This window comes from Myotis davidii, unplaced genomic scaffold (assembly GCF_000327345.1).
Source record: "Myotis davidii unplaced genomic scaffold, ASM32734v1 scaffold608, whole genome shotgun sequence".
NCBI classification, from domain to species: domain Eukaryota; kingdom Metazoa; phylum Chordata; class Mammalia; order Chiroptera; family Vespertilionidae; genus Myotis; species Myotis davidii.
In genome coordinates, this window is record NW_006300025.1 from 2,951,677 (window position 1) to 2,973,529 (window position 21,853).

Consider the following 21,853-nt stretch of genomic DNA (forward strand, 5'->3'; position numbering starts at 1 on the left):
CAGCAGGCGGGGAACCTTGGCTTCCTCCTTCACTGGAGCAAGCAAGCCTCCTGTTCACTTCAGCTGCCTGGCTGCCGGCCGCCATCTTGGTTGGCAATTAATTTGCATATCACCCTGATTAGCCAATGGGAAGCGTGTCAGAGGTATGGTTAATTACCATGTTTGTCTATTACTAGATAGGATATATTAAAAAAGTAAAACAAGTGGACAGCAGACAGACAATCCTGTGAGCATAATGCTTCTGAAGACCACGACTCAGGGGCAGTGGGGCAGGCCACCTGTGTTCCACCCCGGCATGATCTGGGTGCCGACACTGATTCAGGACAGCTGTGCTCTGGGGTTCGGACTCTTACAGACACAATGAGCCTAAGAAGAACTTGTGCTTGAGAGAGAGCACAGTCCCCCACCCCACCCCTCAGTGTGGTGGTTTCAGGGCCCGTGTACTGCTTGGGATCTCCCTCTGCAGAGAGTTCTGGGTGTGCCCAGTTCAGACAAATAAACAGGCCTGTTGCAGTGGCCACCAGCAGTCAGCAGCCTTCATTTTCTGAGCATAGGAAGCCGCTCCAGGGAGTGTCTCCCCCACCTCTGTGGCCAGACAGGGCTCCAGTGCCCAGAGAGACACGGGGTTTTCAGCAGTGTTTGTTCCCGGGGACCCGGGGGTCCCAGGGTAACTGGGAAGATGCCACCTCTGTAGAGCCATGGGCTGACCAGAGGGGTTGTGGACAAGCCATTCAGAAGACGGCTGACTTCTGCCGAAGACCAGCATTTTGGTTTTGGTGCCAGTGAGCAATTAACACCCATCGTCTGTTTGGGCCAGTGCTAGCTTGTGACAGCAAAGCCCTAGCCCAATTGCATTCAGAGGATGCTTGTTCTTCTATTATCTAGATCTTTAGCAGGTGACGATTATAACTGCTTATCGAATGACTAGTTGGCTTTGCTTTCAAAATCATGAATCTCACCTTCCTAGATCTACCTCGAAGCAACACACTGAATAGATGGAGATTCTGGAAAACTTGAGTTGGACAGGAAATACTTCAATTAAACGTCCATTTCCGTCTTCGGGGTTGTTTTGCCGCAGTGCAGCACAGGCCTGCATCTGCTCATGCAATACGTGGTCTCCCTATGGAAACTCCACAGCCCCAGAATCGTGTAATTTAATTTCCGAACAAACCTATGGTTAATGAGAAATACTTATTTGTTCTTATTCTGATTTTTGAAAATTGTGTTGAAATGCAAGAACCCACGTTGTTTCATGGGCAGAAGAAGCAACCTTACCGTGTAAACACAGATTGCTCCCTGCTCTCCTCCGTGTTAAAGCCAACTCAGCCGGTGCAGAACTCAAGAAGGCCCGGGCTTTGAGGTGGCTGTCACAGACAGAAAATACTTGCAAGGCTTGCTTTTTTGCCAGAAAGTTTAATTCTGGGATAGGTTTTCATTGAAAATGATAGCTATTAAGTTCTTATAACTTCAACTAAATACATTCTCCCAGTTTTTATAAATTTAACTTTAAGAAAATATTTTGGTAGAAAGTAGATGCTGTGCAGTCTGTTGGGCATCATAGCACATACAACATCCATTCTCTCCTCTCTGGAAACAGAATCCCGATTTCTAGGATGTTGCATGGAACCTAAAATAAATGACAATGATTCCCAGCTGCCCCTGCAGCCAAGGAAATCACATGACCAACCTTCAGCCAGTAAGATATAAGTACAAGTGTTATGTGAGACTCTTAGCAATTCTCCCGGAGCGAGAGGGGAAGGCCCTCTTTTTCCCTGTCTCCATCTAAGACGTGTGTGTGTGACGACTGAAGCTCGGCAGCTGTTTTGTGCCATGAGGCCCAAGGCCCTCTGGATAGTATTATGATCTGATGTCCATGGAACCACCATGCCAACCCTAGACATTCTACCTGGACATTCTTTACATAAAAGAAAACTACACCCATGCCTTTAAAAAGCCACTGTTATTTTGAAATTTTCTAGAACAGCAATCAAACCTAATATTAACTAATGCAGGGGGTACCAAGGAATCTGGGGCGATTCAGAAAGTTGCTAGAAAGGCTAAGGAACAAGCACAGGAAAGTGAGATCTGGTTGTGGGGTTGTTCGGAGCATGAACTTTCAGGTCACGAGATTATGGTTAAGACCCATTTCAGCCCCTTGTTAGTTATGTAACCTCGGGAAGTCATTTAACTTTTCTGAACCTATTTCCTCATCGGTAAATTGAGCCAGCCAGTCCTGCTCTAGAGAATTGGAATTGGGATGAAGTGGGATAGTGCACAGAGACTACTTCGCACGATGTCTGTAGGTTTGTGTCCCCAGATGAATACCACAGCAGCTCCAGCGGCAAAGAAAAACTGGGTCCCAGAGTGTGGTGGGCATCCGCAGGTGGTATTCAAGATTCCTTAGGCTGTAGAGCCGCACATCTTCATTAATTATGGCATAATGTCAATAAGAATAAGAAAAAATGTAACAAGCACATTAAATCTGTGATTTCACAGATACTATTACTTAAGATAGAGTAGTTATTTCGATTAAAAACAACAACAACACAGCAAATTAATTGAAAGGAAATTTTTGAGATCAACGTAGTCCTTGCAAAAATGGATGGGTTCCCAAGGAGACTGAAGTTTGGCAAACATGAGCCCATGAGAGGTGAGCTTAGGACCACATTCCACTCACTCTGAGGGATGCTCTCCTCAGCCCTCCCAGAGCGCCTCCCTTCCAGCCCTTCCATGCTGCACTGGCGTAAGCTCCTCTCGCACTTCTACCTTCCCGTGTGCACATGTCGGGTGGGGACCACCTTCTCGCTGCGGTTCCCTCCATGTCGGCAGAGTGTCTGGCACACGATTTCATGGTGGAGAATGGCCTCCTAGGTCTTCCCCTTCGTCAGAAGCTCTGGAAGATGCCTAGGTCAGAGAAACACAAAGGGGAAGGAAGGGTATTCGTTGAGGGTAGACTGAGGCAGCAGAGAACAGAACCAGAGGGAAGTGGGCATTGGAAATAAAGAGAAATGCCTCATCAATTAGGATGGAGGGCGGGCTGGATAAATGGACGGGTGGATGGATGGAAGGAGAAAGGGACACAGGACATAGCATCTATGTTCTCAGCACATGAACCAGCGGGGAGAAGGGGATGTGGGGCAGGTGGCCTCAGAAACCGTGTTTACCAGCCTGCCTCTATCTCACCCTAACCCCGGAGCCAGGCGTGGCACAACCCATGTAGGCTGCTGGGAACTGACAGTGATGAACCGCAGGGGCATCAGTTGAGCTGATGGCTGCTGCATGGCAATGAGGACCCAGCATTGGCAAATGTGATCTATTTTTTAAAGAAAGGCCAGAAATCCAATTTCCAAATGTTGCTCAGGCCAAAGCAAACACGTCTGTAGGCCATACCTGGCCCCTTGAGTGCATACCGTGACACTTGTCACTTCCTACCATCTGTGTATCAGAATGTAAACGGGAGGGACAGGTCCTGGCAGCCGTGCTCAGCCCAGGGTACCACAAGGCTCAGAGCCCGCGCTGAGCATGGCTTACAGCCGGGCGTTGTGGGAGAACTGCCTGTCCTCTGCCGTGAACTTAGGGCGCTGTCAGGACAAGAAAGGGCAGGTACCGTGAGAAACTCATTCTCCAAGGGCAGCCTGCAGGCCGCCCAGTTGCAGGCCCTTCCAGGAGAACAGGCCACGCAGAGAGGCGTGTCCAGCTCGGGCAAACCTCTGTGCTGGTGTGAGTGGCGGCTGGGGATCCACTTAATGGGCCTAAAAGCAAAAACTAAGCTGTATCACACCAAGCAAACACTAGCATGCTTTTCATTTAAAACACAGAGATCTTGGAGAAAGAGATGTTTTCCTTCTCCGACCACCCACCTCCTTGTTCCGAACTGTTGGGTACTTTAGCGATTTCCAGTTGAACCGTTTGGATGCTGGGGGAGCAGCCTTGATCCTCCTCGGTTCCCCTTTCCCGCTGGCCTTGGCGTTAGAGATAAGAACCAGGATTGGAAAGAGCAACACCTTTCCCCACTGTTCTTTTCCCTTGGACCTATTGTACCTTTCCTGAGGCCGCCGAACGCAGTGCTCTCAGCGTGCCTTGTCGATTGGTTTTCCTCCGCCGTCAGAGTGACCAATGGCCACGCTAGTCGGCGGATCCCCTCCCAGACTGTGTGATGCTGTCGATACTATAGGCCAAATGAGCACATGAAGATGAACTCCGGAGAAGTCTGATCAATCGCTTAACGATTGGACCATATCGACCGGAAACGGTTAATTCAGTTCCACGAGTCGACATTTCCTGGGGCTTCTGAGAAAAGTGTGTTATTTGCAAAAGTGGTGGAGAACTGAAGTCCTCCCAAGTAAACCTGCCCGGCCGTCGGCGAAGGGAGAGAGACCCCAGAGACCCCGGGTGAGCGTGTTCTCACAGCTGGGCGGAGATGGCTTTTGCGATGCTGACACCCACATCTGCAGAGTTGTTGCTGTGTTCTCGCCTGACGTGCTCCCCTGACGTTTGCGAGGCGACGGGCCATGTTGTTACTCAGGGGCAGCAGTCAGTCTTCCCGTTTTGAATATTAACTGGGAAAGAAGTGAATGTTTTCTAAGTCTGGGTTTTTTTTTAATTTATGATATTGATGGAAATTTAACATTTCTGAAAGCTCCTCCCTAATGCTGATCACCCGTAGCACTTGCCGCCAGCCATGCAGGCCTGCCCCCAGCCTAGGCAAGGATGTTCCTCTTCTTTCTGCAGAGAAGGAATGGAACCCAAAGCACAGAAGTCATTCCATTTGGGAGGTGGGGGAAAACTAGACCGCAAACGTTTCTTAACCCCTAGAGTGCCGGGGAGCATGGTCAAGCTCCTCCCGTCTTTCGCCAAAAGTGCCGGGAGTGCTATCAAAGCTTCGAAATGGCGTCCAGTTCTAACTCTGCTTTTATTAGTGATGATGATATTGCTAAATGTGTCAGTGTAGAACAAGTTTCCTTAAGTTTTTGAATATGTAACTTCATTTACTTGCGATTCATAATTTTTTTCCTAAACTGCTGTGAAATCAACAAAAATGCCTTGGCAATTTTAGCATAGTTCCTAGGATATTGGTTGGCGCTCAAAGGGTTAAAACAAAACTTCTTTCTAACATGCTTATATCAAAAGGAGGTCACCTAAGGCGACTCACTGTAATCAATTGCAAAATGAGTTTGGTTAAATTCAAAAAGTTTTTCTCACTTTAATCATGAAGGCTGCCTTGTTCCTAGGCTGGTTTAGAGGAAGCCCGCAGGGGTCCTGCCCCTGGAAACCCCTCTCACCCACCCTGCGCCCGGCCCCTGCAGCTGGGGCCACAGGGAGATGGACGGTAGGGAGAGCAGTCTCTTCAGGAGCGAGGGTTCCACCTGCTCCTTCAGTCTCAAGGGGACCAGCCCTGTGCCAGATGCCGTGGCCCCGAGTGCACAGCATGTGAGAGAACGCAACGTGCACCAGGCTAACTTTCCTGCAACGTCAGAGGTGCCCGGGCAGTGAAAATGATGCTGAGAGAGTGAGTGGATGCCCTCGGCCAGGAGCGAGCTTCAAGGAGGAGGTTTGTGCTGGACCGGAACCTTCGATGGCACTGCAGCAGAAGCTGTAGACATGGAAAGGGTCCCCTGGGCTGCGGGGGCGGCAGGAAGGCCAGGGTGAGAGGTATTTGGATGGATGTGAGGGGTGAGACTCTGAGACCCTCCTCAGTGGGAGGCAGCAAAGGGAGCAGCGAGCAGCTGGGGTGCAGATGTGGAGTGGAGAGAAGTCTGAGCTACAGATGGACTGACGGTGCCCTGACGCTGCCTTAGTCAGCTCCCAGCCCAGAGCGCTCGGTCCCAGGACGAAGAGGGATGTCTGCAAACCACAGCTAGTGTGGAAGGGGAGCTGGCATGACTTTCCAGAATTCTCGGTCCTGAGTAGCCGAGTGGCCGGTGTAGGAAGTGCTCAGCAGGTGCCACTTGCCATCAAGGAGGGTGTCTTCCCCACACAGACCTGAGAGAGATGTAACGCAGGCCCGTTTCTTTACCCTGTGGAGGGATTAAATGTGCCTTCTGTTGAATAAAGTACCTCGGCACCTGCTAGAAGGAGCTGGTCCTCACCGCCCTGCGGTTGGGATGCCTCGCCCACCTGAGAGGCCTCCTCTGATCAGCGTTTGCCAGCTTCCTCCTTGTCCAGAGAAGACCTGGTTCTAAAATTCCCAGTGACCAAGCCTCACGCCAGCCCCACACCCCATGCGTGTGTTTGGTTTACACGCATTTTTAGCAAGTAAATTGTAATGCCTGCAATTGTCATGTCCCCCTGAACATTATAGAAAACAGAGTCAAATCGCTTTCATCCTAAACTGATGCCCAAATCCAGCACCTCAGGACACCAAAGCCTCAAGTCACGTGGCTGTTGGTCTTGGGGGCTGCCGGCAAGTTTGAGAGGCATAGTGGGGCTGTTTGTTTTTTGGGGGGGCGGGGACAGAGAGGGAGAGGGAGAATACTACTCTATTTCTAAGAGAAATAGAGTTATTGAAGTATTTTATAGAATTTTTACACAGCTACATTTTCTCTAATAAAAGTTCATTTCCTAAAATGTTAATTTTCCAGGAGTTCCGAGGGAGGGCGGGAGGCTCAGGCGATTTTTAACGTTGCATTTGTCAAATCCACAGAATGTGCAACCCAGGAAATGAACACCAGTGTAAACCTCAGGCTTTAGCTAAGAACAATGTATTGATATTGGCTCATGAATTATAAAAACGTGCCACACTAATGCAGGTGTTAGGAAACTGAGGGAAAGGGGGAGTATGTAGGAACTCTGTACTGCTCTGAAAAGAAAAAAATGGTTATTTTTAAAAGTTAATTTTCCAGAAGCAAACCAGGTCTCAGGGAGCATAAAAGTGGATCATGGACAGAAGCCAGGCTACTTGGGGTCTGTGAGTGGTCAATGACCGTGGTCCACAGCCTCGAAAGGCATCCTCATCACAGGGACCCCCGAGGTCATCCTGTGAGCCCTTTAAACATGGCTACCAAAATCCAGCCGGTGTGGCTTAGTGGTTAAGCATCAACCTATGAATCAGGAGGTTACTGGTTCTATTCCTGGTCAGGGCACATGCCCAGGTTTTGGGCTCCATCCCGAGTAGGGGGCTGCAGGAGACAATCAATGACTCTCGCTCATCATTGATGTTTCACCCCCGAGGTCATCCTGTGAGCCCTTTAAACATGGCTACCAAAATCCAGCCGGTGTGGCTTAGTGGTTAAGCATCAACCTATGAATCAGGAGGTTACTGGTTCTATTCCTGGTCAGGGCACATGCCCAGGTTTTGGGCTCCATCCCGAGTAGGGGGCTGCAGGAGACAATCAATGACTCTCGCTCATCATTGATGTTTCTCTCTCTCTCGTGCAGGAGACATTCAATGACTCTCTCTCATCATTGATGTTTCTCTCTCTCTCCCTCTCCCTTCCTCTCTGAAATCAATAAAAACATATTTTTTTTTAAAAAATTACTACCGAAAACGCAGTTTCTGTAAGACCTGGAGAAGGACCTTGCAAGTGAGATTCTTCACTAGGTAGGTTGTTGGTACCATTTTTTTTTTCTTAATCAGAAGATTCCCTTTCACCTGTACCCACAACACTTTACATCTAACAACCACCCTACAAATTAGCAGCTGCTTCACTTTGTCCGGGTTTAACTTGGTCCGCAGGCAGTCTGGGATGTCTGAGGCTGCAGACAGATGTGCAGAAGCTGCCCTCCAGGTGGGCTGGGACCTGCGCCCGCTCTCCCAGCCGGAGGAGCGCTATCATTTCACGGCCCTGTGGATAATGTCTCGGGGACCACCACTGAAACAGCAATACAATCCAACAGGAGCCTTCAGAAGCCCACTTGCTGGTTTGGTTTCAAGGGTAATTACTTCATTATCACACCCTGTTTTAATGGAACCCAAGCCTTCTTTCTTGAAAGACAAAAAAAGTGAAATCCAAGTAGAATTCTATGAAACCTCGTTTTATTTTATATAAAAATGACTGCCACTGGCGATTTCCAGGAAATTGGGTAGCAGTTGGCTACACAAATTGTGACCTTCTGGCCGAGGATACCAAGCTGCTTTTCCACGGGAGGCAGGGGTGGGGAGTGTGAGAGAAACACAATTTCAGGTCTGCTCGGCTCCTGTGTAAGCCGTTCAACATTCTGTGATGCGAACAGGGGTTGCCAAGTCCAAGGTGTCGTCTCTTCTGGATGCTGGTGCGAGAAGCCACGGAGAGTTTCAAAGCCAGCAAAGGAAGAATTGGCAATGCGTCCAGCTTCCTCATCACCCCTTTCCCCCAGGCTCTGGGCAGACAGAGGACCAAGGGCCACTTACTTCTCCGGCCTTGTGTGTTTGGCTTTGTGACGGAGGCTGTGCAAATGTGGGCGCTAGATGGTGGGCCAGAGCCCAGGGTGGGCAGCAGCGTGACCCTGAGTGTGCCACGCCGGCACGGCCAAGGGTGAACCTGAGTGGGGGCGGCTGAAAGGCTTAGAAAAGACAGACAGGAGAATGAAAGCTGGGTATCGGTGGGACGCTGCTTCTCTGAGCAACAGCGATGATGCCCACAAGCCATGTCTTTATTTTATAGCAGATGCCACGGGGCAGAGTAAGAGCGTGACCAAGATGTTTACAACATTCTCGTGGGTTTCAATCCCACTCAACTACATGCACCTGAACTCTATCACTCAGGCATGTGGGGCCATGTGTTGGGACCATAGGTTCAAGCTCACAACTACAGCTGTTGGCTATAATTGTGCTGGGAGGGCCCTGCCCTCCAAGCTGGGACTTGCACGTTGGTAATGAGAGGACTGTGCCCTCTCATCAGTCCAAGGCTTGAACCTGTCCAAACACTGTAGCGGCTCCCCACACCTGAGGGAAGTGGGTTTTCCACAGAACTAACCCTTTGGAGAAGACAATGAAGAGAAGAGAGTTCTGAAGGCGATAGGCAGAAAGACTGCTTGAACAGCACCTGGTTGTGGCAGCAGAGCCGGGCTGGGCGAGGAAAGCTGAGGCAGAGCATATGCTGCCGAGAAGGATGTGGCTGTGGCCACCAAAACAAGGGGCGGCGGGAACTCCTGATGGTGCACGGAACCACAGGGGTGGAGGGTGGGAGTCTCAGTAATTGAGGAAAGAGAGCAACAAGTTTAAAGGGCCCTTTGGTTTCTAACTTAGGGAGTATGATAGTTTCAATACTGGCACATGCACAGTTCCCTCAGGCTTCGCTAGAAGTTGTTTAGACCTAAGAGGCACGGGCTGCCCTGGAAACGCTGTGCTTAATGTCTGGACTTCAGTTATCATTGATGTGTTGGTCTAAAAAGCTACCGTCTAAGACGCGTCAAAACATCGCCCCACGGAGCTGACGCCTCCTGGGCAGCCCGCCCTGTCCCAGTCTTTACTCCAAGAATTAGATGTTGGACATTGGCCAGGGTTTGTAGGGGCCCAGAGCCTTGTAGCTAGGACTCCCATTGATTGGACTGCTTTCGTTCAACGGTCAGTGGCCTCGAGTATCTCCAGAGGTGAGCAGTCCCCAGCTGATTTCCACTGGGTGCCCTCCTGACACCCGGACACACCTTTGCGTGCTGCGGGGCTCAGGAAGACCATCGTTAAACCCTGGTTTCACACACAGCTTTCCTGCTGTTCCTATTGAGTTTCCTTCTTTCTTCATATTTGGGGTATTTTGCAGAGTTTTGTCACCTATTTATTTGGCACAAATTTATACTGTATCAATGAAAGGCCAATCAAGGCCAGGCATATAGAAGATATATAGTGCAATGTGTGTTCATTCATTCATTCATCATTCATTCATTTCATGAACAAATATAGGATGCCTGTTGCAGCAAATGCTGAGCTAGATGGCTATGGAGCGATTACACAACAGCTCTGACTATACCCCTGCCTCTAGGACAGCCGTGGGCAAACTACGGCCCGCAGGCCGGATCCGGCCCGTTTGAGATGAATAAAACTATTGAAAAAAAAGACCATACCCTTTTATGTAATGATGTTTACTTTGAATTTATATTAGTTCACACAAACACTCCATCCATGCACCTTTCCCACCCATCACCTTCCTGAGCTCATCTCCTACCCCACCTCCCACCCCCGTTTATATCCATCCCACCGCCCTACATGGTCTGGGCACAGCCCTGCCTCTGCTCACCGTTTGCACCTGCTGTTCCCTCTCTCCGAAGCCTTTTCCCTGCAGTCTCCGCCAGGCTTGCGCTCTCGCGCCCCTCAGGTGCTTGCTCACTAAGTCGCCGCCTTAGGTGACGTAGCCTTTCTTTGGCCTCCTCCTGTCCTCTCTGGACTTACGCTTTCTCCTAAGCAGTTCTCATTCTCTAGCATTTTATGTATTTACCTATTTGTGGCTCGAATATAAAGAGTGTTTGTCTGTTTTGGTCCCTGCTGTTTCCCCAGTACCCAGATCAGTTCTGAGCACAGAATGGGGAAGGAATAAATATTAGTAAACTTAATAGTTGGAGGAACAAATGATCTGAACAACCAAGTAGGTAATTAAGCATGAAATTGGGTCATGTTCTGGTCAAGTGAGTGGATGATAGGTAATAACAGATAGAGCTAAACCCATGCTGCTCATAGCACAGACTTTTGTCATTAGATGTGTCTTTTAATACCTCAGTAGGCCCTGGGACTCATTAGCTGCTTCCCCGAGAATTAACTTTAAGCCTCGGAAAACAGAAGGTGCCCATCTGCGTGTGGGCACCAGTATTTTTTTTTCTTTCCCTGTGCACCTATATAACATCCATTAACAGTAACAGAGATGACAGACACATCCAGGAAGAGTGAAGCCCGCACAATCGGTGTGTCTCTAACCCTGAAGCAGTGAAGTTTCCTGTTCCAAGACACAGAGCATTCAAATAAAGTTAAGAGTTTAGAACACCAACAAATGTTCTTGGTTATTCCAAGACTGCATCAGCTTTTCAGCAATCAGTAAATAAAGGAGAGCCATATTGTTCCCGTGAAAGAAAGCATGTATCCAAGCAGTTTCCTGTGAAAAGTTAGCGAATACAAACTCGAAGAGAGCTGCTCTCCTGAAAGAGATTCAATTAAGCATCCGGGCAATTGTACGAGGACCGTGTTGCCACGCCGAGGTGGCCTGTTTTTCTGGTCATTATTAATCCAGAGGCCTTAATGATGAGCAACGTTTGTGTTATTGTCTCCCCAAATTTAATTTGTTTATGCAGCAGTTCAGTTAATCCTGCAATCTGTTTTTCTCAAATGAGGGCAGATAATGGAGACACCGTTCTTTACAAGTCTTCAGGCTTTTAAATTCTGATAAAATCAGGATTCTTCGCTGGGTCTTGCCCCAGCTCTGAATTAAACCACTTTGAATGTAATTATGGAACCTGGCCCTACATCAGGAACATCCATTTAAAAAATTGATTGGCCAGGCTGTTCCACGGGGCATTTTATGAGCAAACGATTGCAGTGGGGCCAGGACTGTAATTTGCAAAGGCAAAAAAGCAGGTAAATACTTTATTAGTGGTAATGAGAGGGTTTCCAGCTAACTGAATCTTCTCTGCCCTCCCTCACTAGCTACTTCACGGAGCCCTGGTGCATGGCCCTCTTTCACGATCGTTTTATTGATCTCAGGAAAGAGTTACGCCAAATCTTAACCTCCAAGAAGGTAAGAGCGATTAATGGGTATGTGGGTTCTTCCTTGCAAAATATAAACCATTTGCATTGTCGATCTTTTAGACTTTTCCCTACGTTCCCACTTTATGGTTTTACTTTTAAAACTACCTATACTTCATGTAAACAAACTACAGTGTATGTAAACATGATGGTGATATTCAGGGAACATGGATTATTTAAACCCTTTTATGAAGGGCAAATTTCTTTTTCCTTTTCACAAATAATTGTATTTTTCATCATCAGCTGACAGTGTTGGCTGAAAACTGGAGATGAGTTATATCTACTGGGTGGTAAGACTGGTGCTGACGGCCCTCCCTTTGATGCCTCAGATTCCCACGGCCTCTCAAAATGTAATCTGCAGCTCACTGCTGCCCCATAGGAAACATCCATTCCTTTATTACTTACCCATCAAACCTCCGTGCCAAATTCCTCTAGACCCCAGCTCTGAGCCTCTCATGAACGTTTTGCATAGGGCCCAGGGCTTTAGGTGTCAAGCTTAAAAGGGAAGCTTTTCCTTCATCTTTCTAAGTAAACTGTCAAACCCAGTGATCCGCTGTTCGTGGCGCTCACTGAGGACCGTCAGCCTGTACCAATGAACAGACGTTTGCTGTGGGTCAGTTTACTATAAACGAACAGCGTGGGCAGCGGGCCCTTGCAGGAGGTCAGAAGTGGCCATGGGCATTTGGGGAAGACACACTAAAGGCTCCCCAACCATTCTTGTGGGTTTTTAGACTTCCAGAAAGTGAAACTTCTGAAAGAAAAGTCTCCACCGGGGACTGTTCTGTTTTCCACATCTGTATTTGTCAAATGGAAAAGGCCACGGGAAGAGGTGGTGCGCGCAGTGGTCTCTGCCTCCAGCTCAGATCCCTGGGGGACAGGGCCTAGCTCTTCCACCTCGGAGAGCTGAGGAAGGGGTAAAGGAGGGGGTGTGATGTGTGCAAGAACTTGGTGCAGAAGAAGGCTGTCAGTAAGTGCCGACCACGGATAGCAGTGGTGGCGACGGTTATGGTAGAGACAGGCTGACAGTGGAAAGGCTGGGCACATGCACACATGCGGGAATTTCATTTAAGAGTCTGATTTTGGGGAAATAGAGAGTATAGCCATCCCCAAAGAATAACAGTAATTCCTTTCCTCTAATATTGAGTTGCTGTAACCCATTTCATCTCAGTTTCTACCTTTTCCTCAGGGAAATTCAGAACTTCAGTCCCATAAACTATGCTATCCCAGAGCTTAGCATATCAATTTTCCTCTTTCTCCACATGTGGAGAAAGAAATAAAAGACTATTATCTATGACTGTTACAAGTCACCTCAAATCGATATGTCATTTATTTTAAAAAGAAGCTCAGTATAAGACATCTCAAATCCTTTTGTGGACATAGAGAGGAAATCCATTGGCATTGCAGTTAGCTGCAACTGAAGCCAAAGAATCATTGACCAGAGTGAAATGTGGAGTTAAAATTACCCTTCAAAATTCATTAAGAACTATATAACAATTATAAACATACATATACCTAACAACAGAACCCCAAGATATGTGAAGCAAAAGTTGATAGAATTGGAGGAAGATATTGTTCTAAAATAATAGTTGGAAACTTCACTATCTCACTTTTAATAATGCATAGAATAATCAGAAGATCAATAAGGAAATAGAGGACTTGAACAGCACAATAAAAGAGCTAGTCTTAACGCATATATACAGAACACTCTACCCAACAATAGCAAGATGCACATTCTTCTTAAGTACACATGGATCATTCTCCAGGATAGGCCATATATTAGCCTACAGAATGATTGTCCATAAATTTTCAAGATTTAAATCAGGGGTCCTCAAACTTTTTAAACAGGGGCCAGTTCACTGTACCTCAGACTGTTGGAGGGCCGGACTATAGTTTAAAAAAAAAAAACTATGAACAAATTTCTATACACACTGTACATATCTTATTTTGAAGTAAAAAAACAAAACGGGAACAAATAGAATATTTGTATTTGCATGTGGCCCGCGGGCCGTAGTTTGAGGACCCCTGGTCTACATAGTTCTGTTCAGAATTCCAAATCTACTGTGAGTCCTTTGATAGCTATTCCTTCTCACTCTAAGCAGAAATTATCCGCCTTCTCTAGCTCCCGTATGGCCCATCTCGAGTATTTTTCACATTGTGATTTGCACTGTAAGTAAAAGTATAAGTTCCTTGAGAGCCAAGACCCTGACTTTGTATTCTTCGCTTCCACCAGAATAACAGATTTCTAACAAGGAAGGAAGGAAGGAAGGAAGGAAGGAAGGAAGGAAGGGAGGGAGGGAGGGCGGGAGGAAGGAAGGAAGGAAGGGAGGAAGATCTTGCCCTGGCCAGCTAGCTCAGTTGGTTAGAGCATTATCCCAACATGCCAAGGTTGCAGGTTCAAGCCCTGATCGGGGTACATATAAGAATTGACCAATGAATACATAGGTAGGTGGAACAACAAAACAATGTTTCTCTCTCTTTCTCTAAAATCAATCAATCACTCAATAACTTTTCAAAAAGAAAGTTTCCAAGTCAATAACATAATTTTATATCTTAAGGAACTAGAAAAAGAAAACCAAACAAAACCCAATCCCAGCAGAGGAAAGAAATAATAAAAATTTTAGTGGAGATAAGTGAAATAGAAAATTTTTTAAATGACAGAGAAAATTGATGAAAAAAAAAGTTGGTTCTTTGAAAAAAATCAACAAAATTGACAAATCTTGAACCAAATTGACTAAGAAAAAGGATATATTACTAAAAGAAATGAAAGACATTGCTACTGACTTTGCAGAAGTAAAAAAGGATTATAAAAGAATACTATGAACAACTGTATGCCAATCAATTAAAAACCTAGATGAAATAGACATGCCTGGTCAGTTTGGCTCAGTGTTGAGGACCCCTGATTTAAATCATACAAAGTATATTCTCTAGCCACAATGAAATGAAACTAGGAATCAAAAACAGAAAGAAAATAAAAATACACAGATTTGTGGAAATTAAACAACATATTCTTAAGCAACTTCTTTTATTTCAAAGAAGGAATCTAATGGGATATTAGAAACACTTAGAGACTAATGAAAATGAAAACACAACACACCAAAATTTATGGGATGCAGCAAAAAGCAGCTTTCAGAGGAAAATTCATAGCTATAAATACCTAGATTTAGAAAGAAAGAAAGAGAGAGGGGGGGGAGGGAGAGAGGGAGGGAGGGAGGGAAAAACTACAAAAACTGACTCAAGAAGAAATAGAAAATCTCAACAGATCTATAAAAAGTGAAAGTATTGAATCAGTAATCAGAAACCTCCCAGCAAAGAAAAGCCTAGGACCAGATGACTTCACATTTAAAGGATTAACACCAAAACCAGACAAAGATATCAAAAGGAAAGAAAACCACAGAACAAAATTCCCTATGTGTTAAAATTCAAAAATCTTCAACTGATAGCTAGCAAACTAAATCCAGCAGCCTAAAACCATAGCCAAGTGAGATTTACCCCAAAAATGCAAGAGTGGTTCAACATATAAAAATTAGTCAATGTAATACACTACATTAATAGAATGAAGGGGGCAAATGCTACCACCTCAATTGATGCAGAAAAAGCATTTGGCTAAATCAAACATGCTTTCATGGTAAAAGCGGTTTTTTTAAAAAAAAGTAGAAGGGAACTGTCCCAACCTAATAAAGCATATATACAATGATGTTGAAAGAGTGAATGCTTCACCTCTGTGATTTGGAACAAGACGAGGATGCCTGCTTTCATCACATTTAACATTGTATTGGAAGTTCTAACCAGAGCAATTAGGCAGGAAAAAAGAAAAGAAAAAAGCCTTCCACATTGGAAAGGAAGAAGGAAAACTATCTCTCTTCTCCAATGACATGATCTTTTATATAGAAAATCCTATAAAATGCACAAAATAGCATTCGAGCTAACAAATAAATTCTGCAAAGTTATAGGATACAAGATCATACAATAATCAGTGGTCTACATTAACAATGAATAATCCAAAAATGAAACTGAGAAAACAGTTCAATTTATGGTAGCATCAAAATAATAAAATACTGCCCTAGCTGGTTTGGCTCAGTGGATAGAACGCTGGCCTGCGGACTGAAGGGTCCCAGGTTCGGTTCCAGTCACGGGCACATGCCTGGATTGTGGGCTGGATCCCTTGTGTGGGGCATGCAGGAGGCAGCCAATCAATGATTCTCTCATCATTGATGTTTCTCTCTCTCTCTCTCCCCCCCTCTCACTTCCTCTCTGAAATCAATAAAAAGATTTTTAAAAATTAAAAAAATAAAATACTTGGGAATAAATGTAACCAAGACGGTGCAAGACTTGCACACTGAAAACAAAGCATTTCTGAAAGAAACCAAAGAAATGGAAACACACCTGTGTTCATGGATTTGAAGACTTAATATTGTTGAGATGGCAATACTATCCAAAACAACCCACCACTTCAATGCAATCCTATCAAAATCCCAATGATGTATTTTGTAGAAGGAAAAGCCAACCCTTACATGGAAATGCAAGGGACTCCTAGCAGCCAAAACAATTTTGGCTGTTGGAAAAAAAAAATCAAAGGACATCTTATATAATACAACCCTAATATGCAAATCGATCAAATGGTGGAACAACCGATGCAACGACTGGTCGCTATGACATGCACTGACCACCAGGGGGCAGACACTCAACACAGGAGCTGCTTCCTAGTGGTCAGTGCACTCCCCACGTGAGAGCACCACTCAGCCAGAAGCCAGGCTCGGGGCTCATGGCTGGCTGGCTGGCGAGCACAGCAGCGGTGGAAAGAGCCTCTCCTGCCTCAGCAGCAGCGCTAAGGAGCAGTGAGCCCAGCTCACAGCTGGTGAGTGCAGCGGTGGTGGCGGGAGCCTCTCCTGCCTCTGCTGCAGGCGGGCAGTAAGGAGCGAGGAGTCCCAGACTGTGAGAGCCCCGGACTATGGATTACGAGAGAGATGTCTAATACCAGGTGGACATCCCCCAAGGGGTCCCAGACTGCAAGAGGGTACAGGCCAGGCTGAGGGACCCCGCCCCCCCCCAAGTGCACAAATTTCATGCACCGGGCCTCTAGTACTCTATGAAATTTCAAAACTTACTACAAATCAACAGTATCCAAGACAGGGGTGATACTTATATAAAGGTAGATAGACAGATCAATGAAATAAAATTGAGAGCCCAGAAGTAAAGTCATTTACATGTAAAGATGTTAACATGATCAATCATTAGGAAAATTCAGAGCCGAACCACAATGAAATGTCATGTTACACCCACTAGGCTGGCTCTACAAAAAAGTAATAATATAACAAGTATTAGCAAGAATATAGAAAAATTGGAACCCTCACGCATTGCTGATGGGAATATAAAATTGTGCAGTTGCTGGTTTGATGGTTCCTCAAAAACTTACACATGGAATTATTATATGACCTAGTCATTGCACTCCTAGGTATGTACATCCAAAGAATTTAGAAATCCAAATGAACACTCGTACATGAATGTTCATAGCAGTACTAATCAGAATAAACAGCCTGAATTCCATCAACAGATCAATGGATAAACAATGTGGTATATCCACAAAATGTAATATTATTCCTTCATAAAAAGAAATGAAGTCCTGAGACAGTCTACAAAGTGGATGAACATCAAAACACTATGTTAAATGAAAGACCCAGACACAAAGGATGGTGTATTTTATGTGGCACTGGGAAGGGGGTTGGTCATAGGTGAGCACTCTGAGAGGGGAGATGGTCACCTTGAGAGGGAGGTGGTCACACTGAGAGGGAAGGTGGTCACACTAAGAGAGATCACACCATACTAGTAAGAAGCAAGTGAAAAGCACAAAAAATCCTGTTTACAATCTAGAGAGCACTGTTTGTCTTAGGTAAATTTAAAAGTTCTATTTTGTGACTTTACACTATTTACCCCAATATCAGAGCAGCGTTATATAAAAGCCCAAAGTCTTCAATAATTATTGTGGGAATAAAAATAATTGTAAGTTGATTGTTTTTGCCTGATATAATTCTCCTGAAGAATGAAGGGAGAAGAAACAAGGCTCATATATATTGCAGCATATAAGCTTGAGGGCTGCTGGGGGCAATCAAATGATTCAGCATCCCTAATATTTAGTAGCGTCTCACTTTAAAGACACAAGTGATAATTTCCCTATGCCTCCCTATAGTTGGAATACATTTTTATCTATAAGTTCTTACTATTAATAGATTAATGATGCAGTAGAACTCTGCAAGTTATCCACTATTTTGTTCAAAATAAAAAGAATTATTGGAAGTTCAAATAAATAATCCATGTGAGATTATCAATAAGCCATGAACCCTGAGCATCAAAGTCCATGTGACTCTTCCTTTAAGGTAATTTTCAATTATTGTGGTGTTCAGAAAAGCTTGCAGCTCAAACCTTGGTGACGTGCTTTTTATAACAATCCTCCTATAAATAGATACGTGGGCAGATGAAGCAAATATAGTGCAAAGTTGGCCATACAATCCAGGTACAATTCTGTCAACTTGCTGCGTGTTTGAATATTTTTGGAATAAAATGTTGGGGAGAAATCCCTACGATATTAGGGAGACACACAGCATATGATTCTCAACTTCACATAACTTTGTTCGCCCGGAGTTCTATCTCCAGAGATATCAATGAAATTTGGCTTTAATAAGAATGTATTCTAAGTTTTAAAAATCCTATTTCTTAAGGATCTAACCAGATGAAGGAAACCATCTAGGAGTTTTCATGTAAAAACATTTAATCAGCCCTAGCCTGTTTGGCTCAATGGATAGAATGTCGGCCTGCAGACTGAAGGGTCTGGGGTTCAATTCCAGTCAAGGGCACATGCCTGGGTTGCAGGCTCGGGCTCCATCCCCAGTAGGGTCCATGCAGGAGGCAGCCAATCAACGATTCTCTCTCATCATGGATATTTCAATCTCTCTCTCCCTCTCCCTTCCTCTCTCTGAAATCAATACAAATATAATTTTTTAAAAAAACATTTAATCACTCGCTTTAAAATAAGCATGATTACAGATCATTTTTATCTGAAAATCAAGAGCGTAAAATGACCATGCTTGGTGAACGTTGAGGATGTAATGCGAAGTGAAGTAAATTAATCACAAAAAGACAAATCCTATATAATTCCACTTTTATGAGGTCCCTGGAGTAGTCAAGATCATTGAGTCAGAAAGTAGGATGGTGGTTCCCAGGAACTGGGAGGAGGGGGGACTGGGACTTAGTGTTTAATGGGGACAGGGTTTCAGTTTGGGAAGATAAAAAGGTTCTGGAGATGGTTGCATAACAACATGAGTGTCCTTAATGCCACTGAATATACATTTAAAAATGGGTAAAGTGGTAAATTTTGTCATGTATATTTGGCCACAATTGAAAATATTTTTTAAAAGCTAGGAAACAATGACCATCTTTGGGGAACTGAGCGCTATGTTCTTCATGTTCATGCAACTCCTCTCGTCATGGGGCTTGCATGCATGTAATTTCTGTATCTGGCCTCTTACTGTGTTTTCCAGGAGGAAGAACTTCCCTCCATAGAACAGTTAGCCCATCAGATTGTAGATGAGGACATTAACCTGACTGAGAAGCCCAGGACATACCTCAAAAGAGTTTTCGAGGAAAGCATCTACAAGATGCTGGTGGAGAGGAGTATCCTTGACTACCTGCACTATAACCACTACCACCTGCCCATGTACGCGTGGCCAGGCATCATTTAGTGTGGCCACGGTCTCCACTTTATTGTTCCCACCCCTGTAGTTCCTAGAAGCGCTCTGTATAAGTAGGAAGCCTCTCTGAAGCCTGGCTTGACAGCCAAGCACCGTTGTCTCCTGGTTTTGTCCTGTCTTCTCCGCATGCACTTACGCATGTCATTTTCTGTCGTCCCAGTAGGTGGCGCACGGCTGTGCGCCTCTATCCTGGGCCAGGGAGCTGCTCTGCTAATACCAGACAGGTCCATACAGAAGAATCTGTTTTAGCAATAAAATAAGATCAGACTGTGGAAAACGTGTTTTTACCTTGGGTATGACTTTCATTTCCTGAAACGTTCTGCCGCCAATTTTGTTATTCACGTTTACCCAGGAATAATCCTAGGCAATAAAAAGGAAAATGGTGTGCCCACATGGAACATTCGTGAAACTGATGATGAGAAATTAACTCTGTAATTCAGCATCAGAGGGACTGATTGGGTAGGAAAACCTAAGGTAACTTTTGGAATGAGGAGGCTGCAATCACAGACCCTGTATTTCCATTTCATGTTGCAGGTCATGGGCATAAATGCAGTGAAAAACTAGAATATAACACACGTACAGATTTTATTTTTCTTAATTTTTAATTTCATACGTGGGTGTTAGAATAGAAAATGGTAGTCAGAAATTAGTTGACTTCCTTAAGCCCTTAGCCTTGTTGCTTTGCATTGGGGGCCTACTACATGTCACCTATAATGTGGGTCAGAGACCTTCTTAAAATAAAAGCAAATTAAATGCCTACTAGAAAACATGTGGATTTAGAAACAACACATAAGACTGTTTTCATTTATTTGGATCTCTTTTAGGTGTTATTGTGACACTATTTGTGACTGAATTTTGACCAGCAGGGGCTTAAAATTGGTTTCCATGGACATAATTCCAGTTTGTGTTCACTTTTTGCATTTATGTTAATGTTTAGCAAAAGTTGGCACAATTACAAGGATAACACAGCTATTAGATGGAAAGTCGTAGTTGGCATTACAGATTTCCACATCCGTTATCATCGAATCAATACTTCTCAAAAATAACGTTGTTCTAGCACACTAGACACTGATTTTCCTAAGGCAGGCACAAGTGAGCAATAACCTCCATGAATTCCCTCACGTGTCTGTTTTACTCAGCCCCGGCCACATGGTAAACTGTGTAACTTGAACAGAGAACAATTGCTACTGGTTTACTCTTCAAACTGCCATCCCAACAACCAAAGACCCTATTTCAAGGGCCTGTGAATGAGTCAGCTCCAGAAACCATCCTCCTCCCACTCCCTTCCCCTGAGAGGCCCATTCATCAGCAAATAGTGAGTGTCTATGACCCTTGGGTGGAGATGAACAGAACAGCCTCAGAGGATCAACAGTTATGATTTCTGTGACCAAGTACTACCATTAAAAAGCTTCTAGTCACATTAAAGGAACCCCATATGGCAATGCCAGTTTTAATATTGAATCATACATACATTTAATGCTTTCCTTTGCTGCTGTTTAAAAAGCAGTCTTGGACCTCCATGGGTATCATGATGGCAAATCTGAAAATGCCTAGACTACCTTTCTTCAGTCTGCAAAGTGTATCGGAGGAGGTTACTGTAACCATCTCATGGTCAGTAAGTGAGGTCATTTTGGGAATCTAGGCACAGATTTTAGTGTACATGTGAAGAGGAGCATTTTATCACTGAGGAACAACTTTCCTAAGAATAAGAGAAGTACTCAAGAGTGGTTGATCCCAGATTGAAACTGGCGGCCTTAAGGACTTTGGGAGAATGAAGATATTTACTCCTTACTAATGGTGAAGACTCGCAAAAAAAGCAGGGGGGGCTTCAAAGAGACCAATATTGGGACTTCTCTTGGCACGCACAGGCATAGCTTCTGTGGGGACACTGCATTCATGAAGTTCCTGTGTGTTTCAGTACTTGCTGTTGAGCTGGGGACATCTTGGGTTCTAAGCCTGATTTTGGAATTCTATGGTTTTGAACAAAGAATTCTGATGGGAAAATACCAAAGTTCATTTTCCCAAGTTTTCCCCAAATCGCACGCAACAACCATGCCTCCCAGATGCCTCTAATGATCTCATGGCTTATGTTGGTTTGCAATCGAGTGTAGCCACCTCCTTACCCCAAATGGCTCCTCATATTTCCCCCAAATATCACAGGAAGGCAAAAGAAAAATATAAGAGGAGGTGACAGAGGAAAGAGAAACTGCATGGAGAATAAAATGTGAAGCCAGCCAATCAATATTTACCCTTCGAAGAGGGAGGGAGGGAGGGAGGGAGAGAATGAGAGAGAAAATGAGAGAGAGAGAGAGAGAGAGAGAGAGAGAGAGAGAGAGAGAGAGAGGCAGGCGATGGAGTCGCCTGTGTGCGGAGCTGTGGATTGTTTTCTGGTTGAGAGAAGAGGTGATGATAAGGCTGGGATAAAGTGAGCCCAGGAAGGCAGGCGCGGGCAGCTGTATGCTAATGC

General features: G+C 45.0%; 1 protein-coding gene across 1 annotated transcript in view; it reads left to right on the forward strand.

Moving 5' to 3' along the window:
- The window catches only part of CFAP61 (cilia and flagella associated protein 61), a 230,857-nt gene extending 209,895 nt beyond the window's left edge, over positions 1 to 20,962 (forward strand). The window contains 2 exon segments of the mRNA XM_015572036.1: positions 11,546 to 11,636; positions 19,177 to 20,962. Of these exon segments, the coding sequence (XP_015427522.1) occupies positions 11,546 to 11,636; positions 19,177 to 19,377 (292 nt within the window). The 3' untranslated portion in view covers positions 19,378 to 20,962.
- Positions 20,963 to 21,853: the final 891 nt, after the last annotated feature.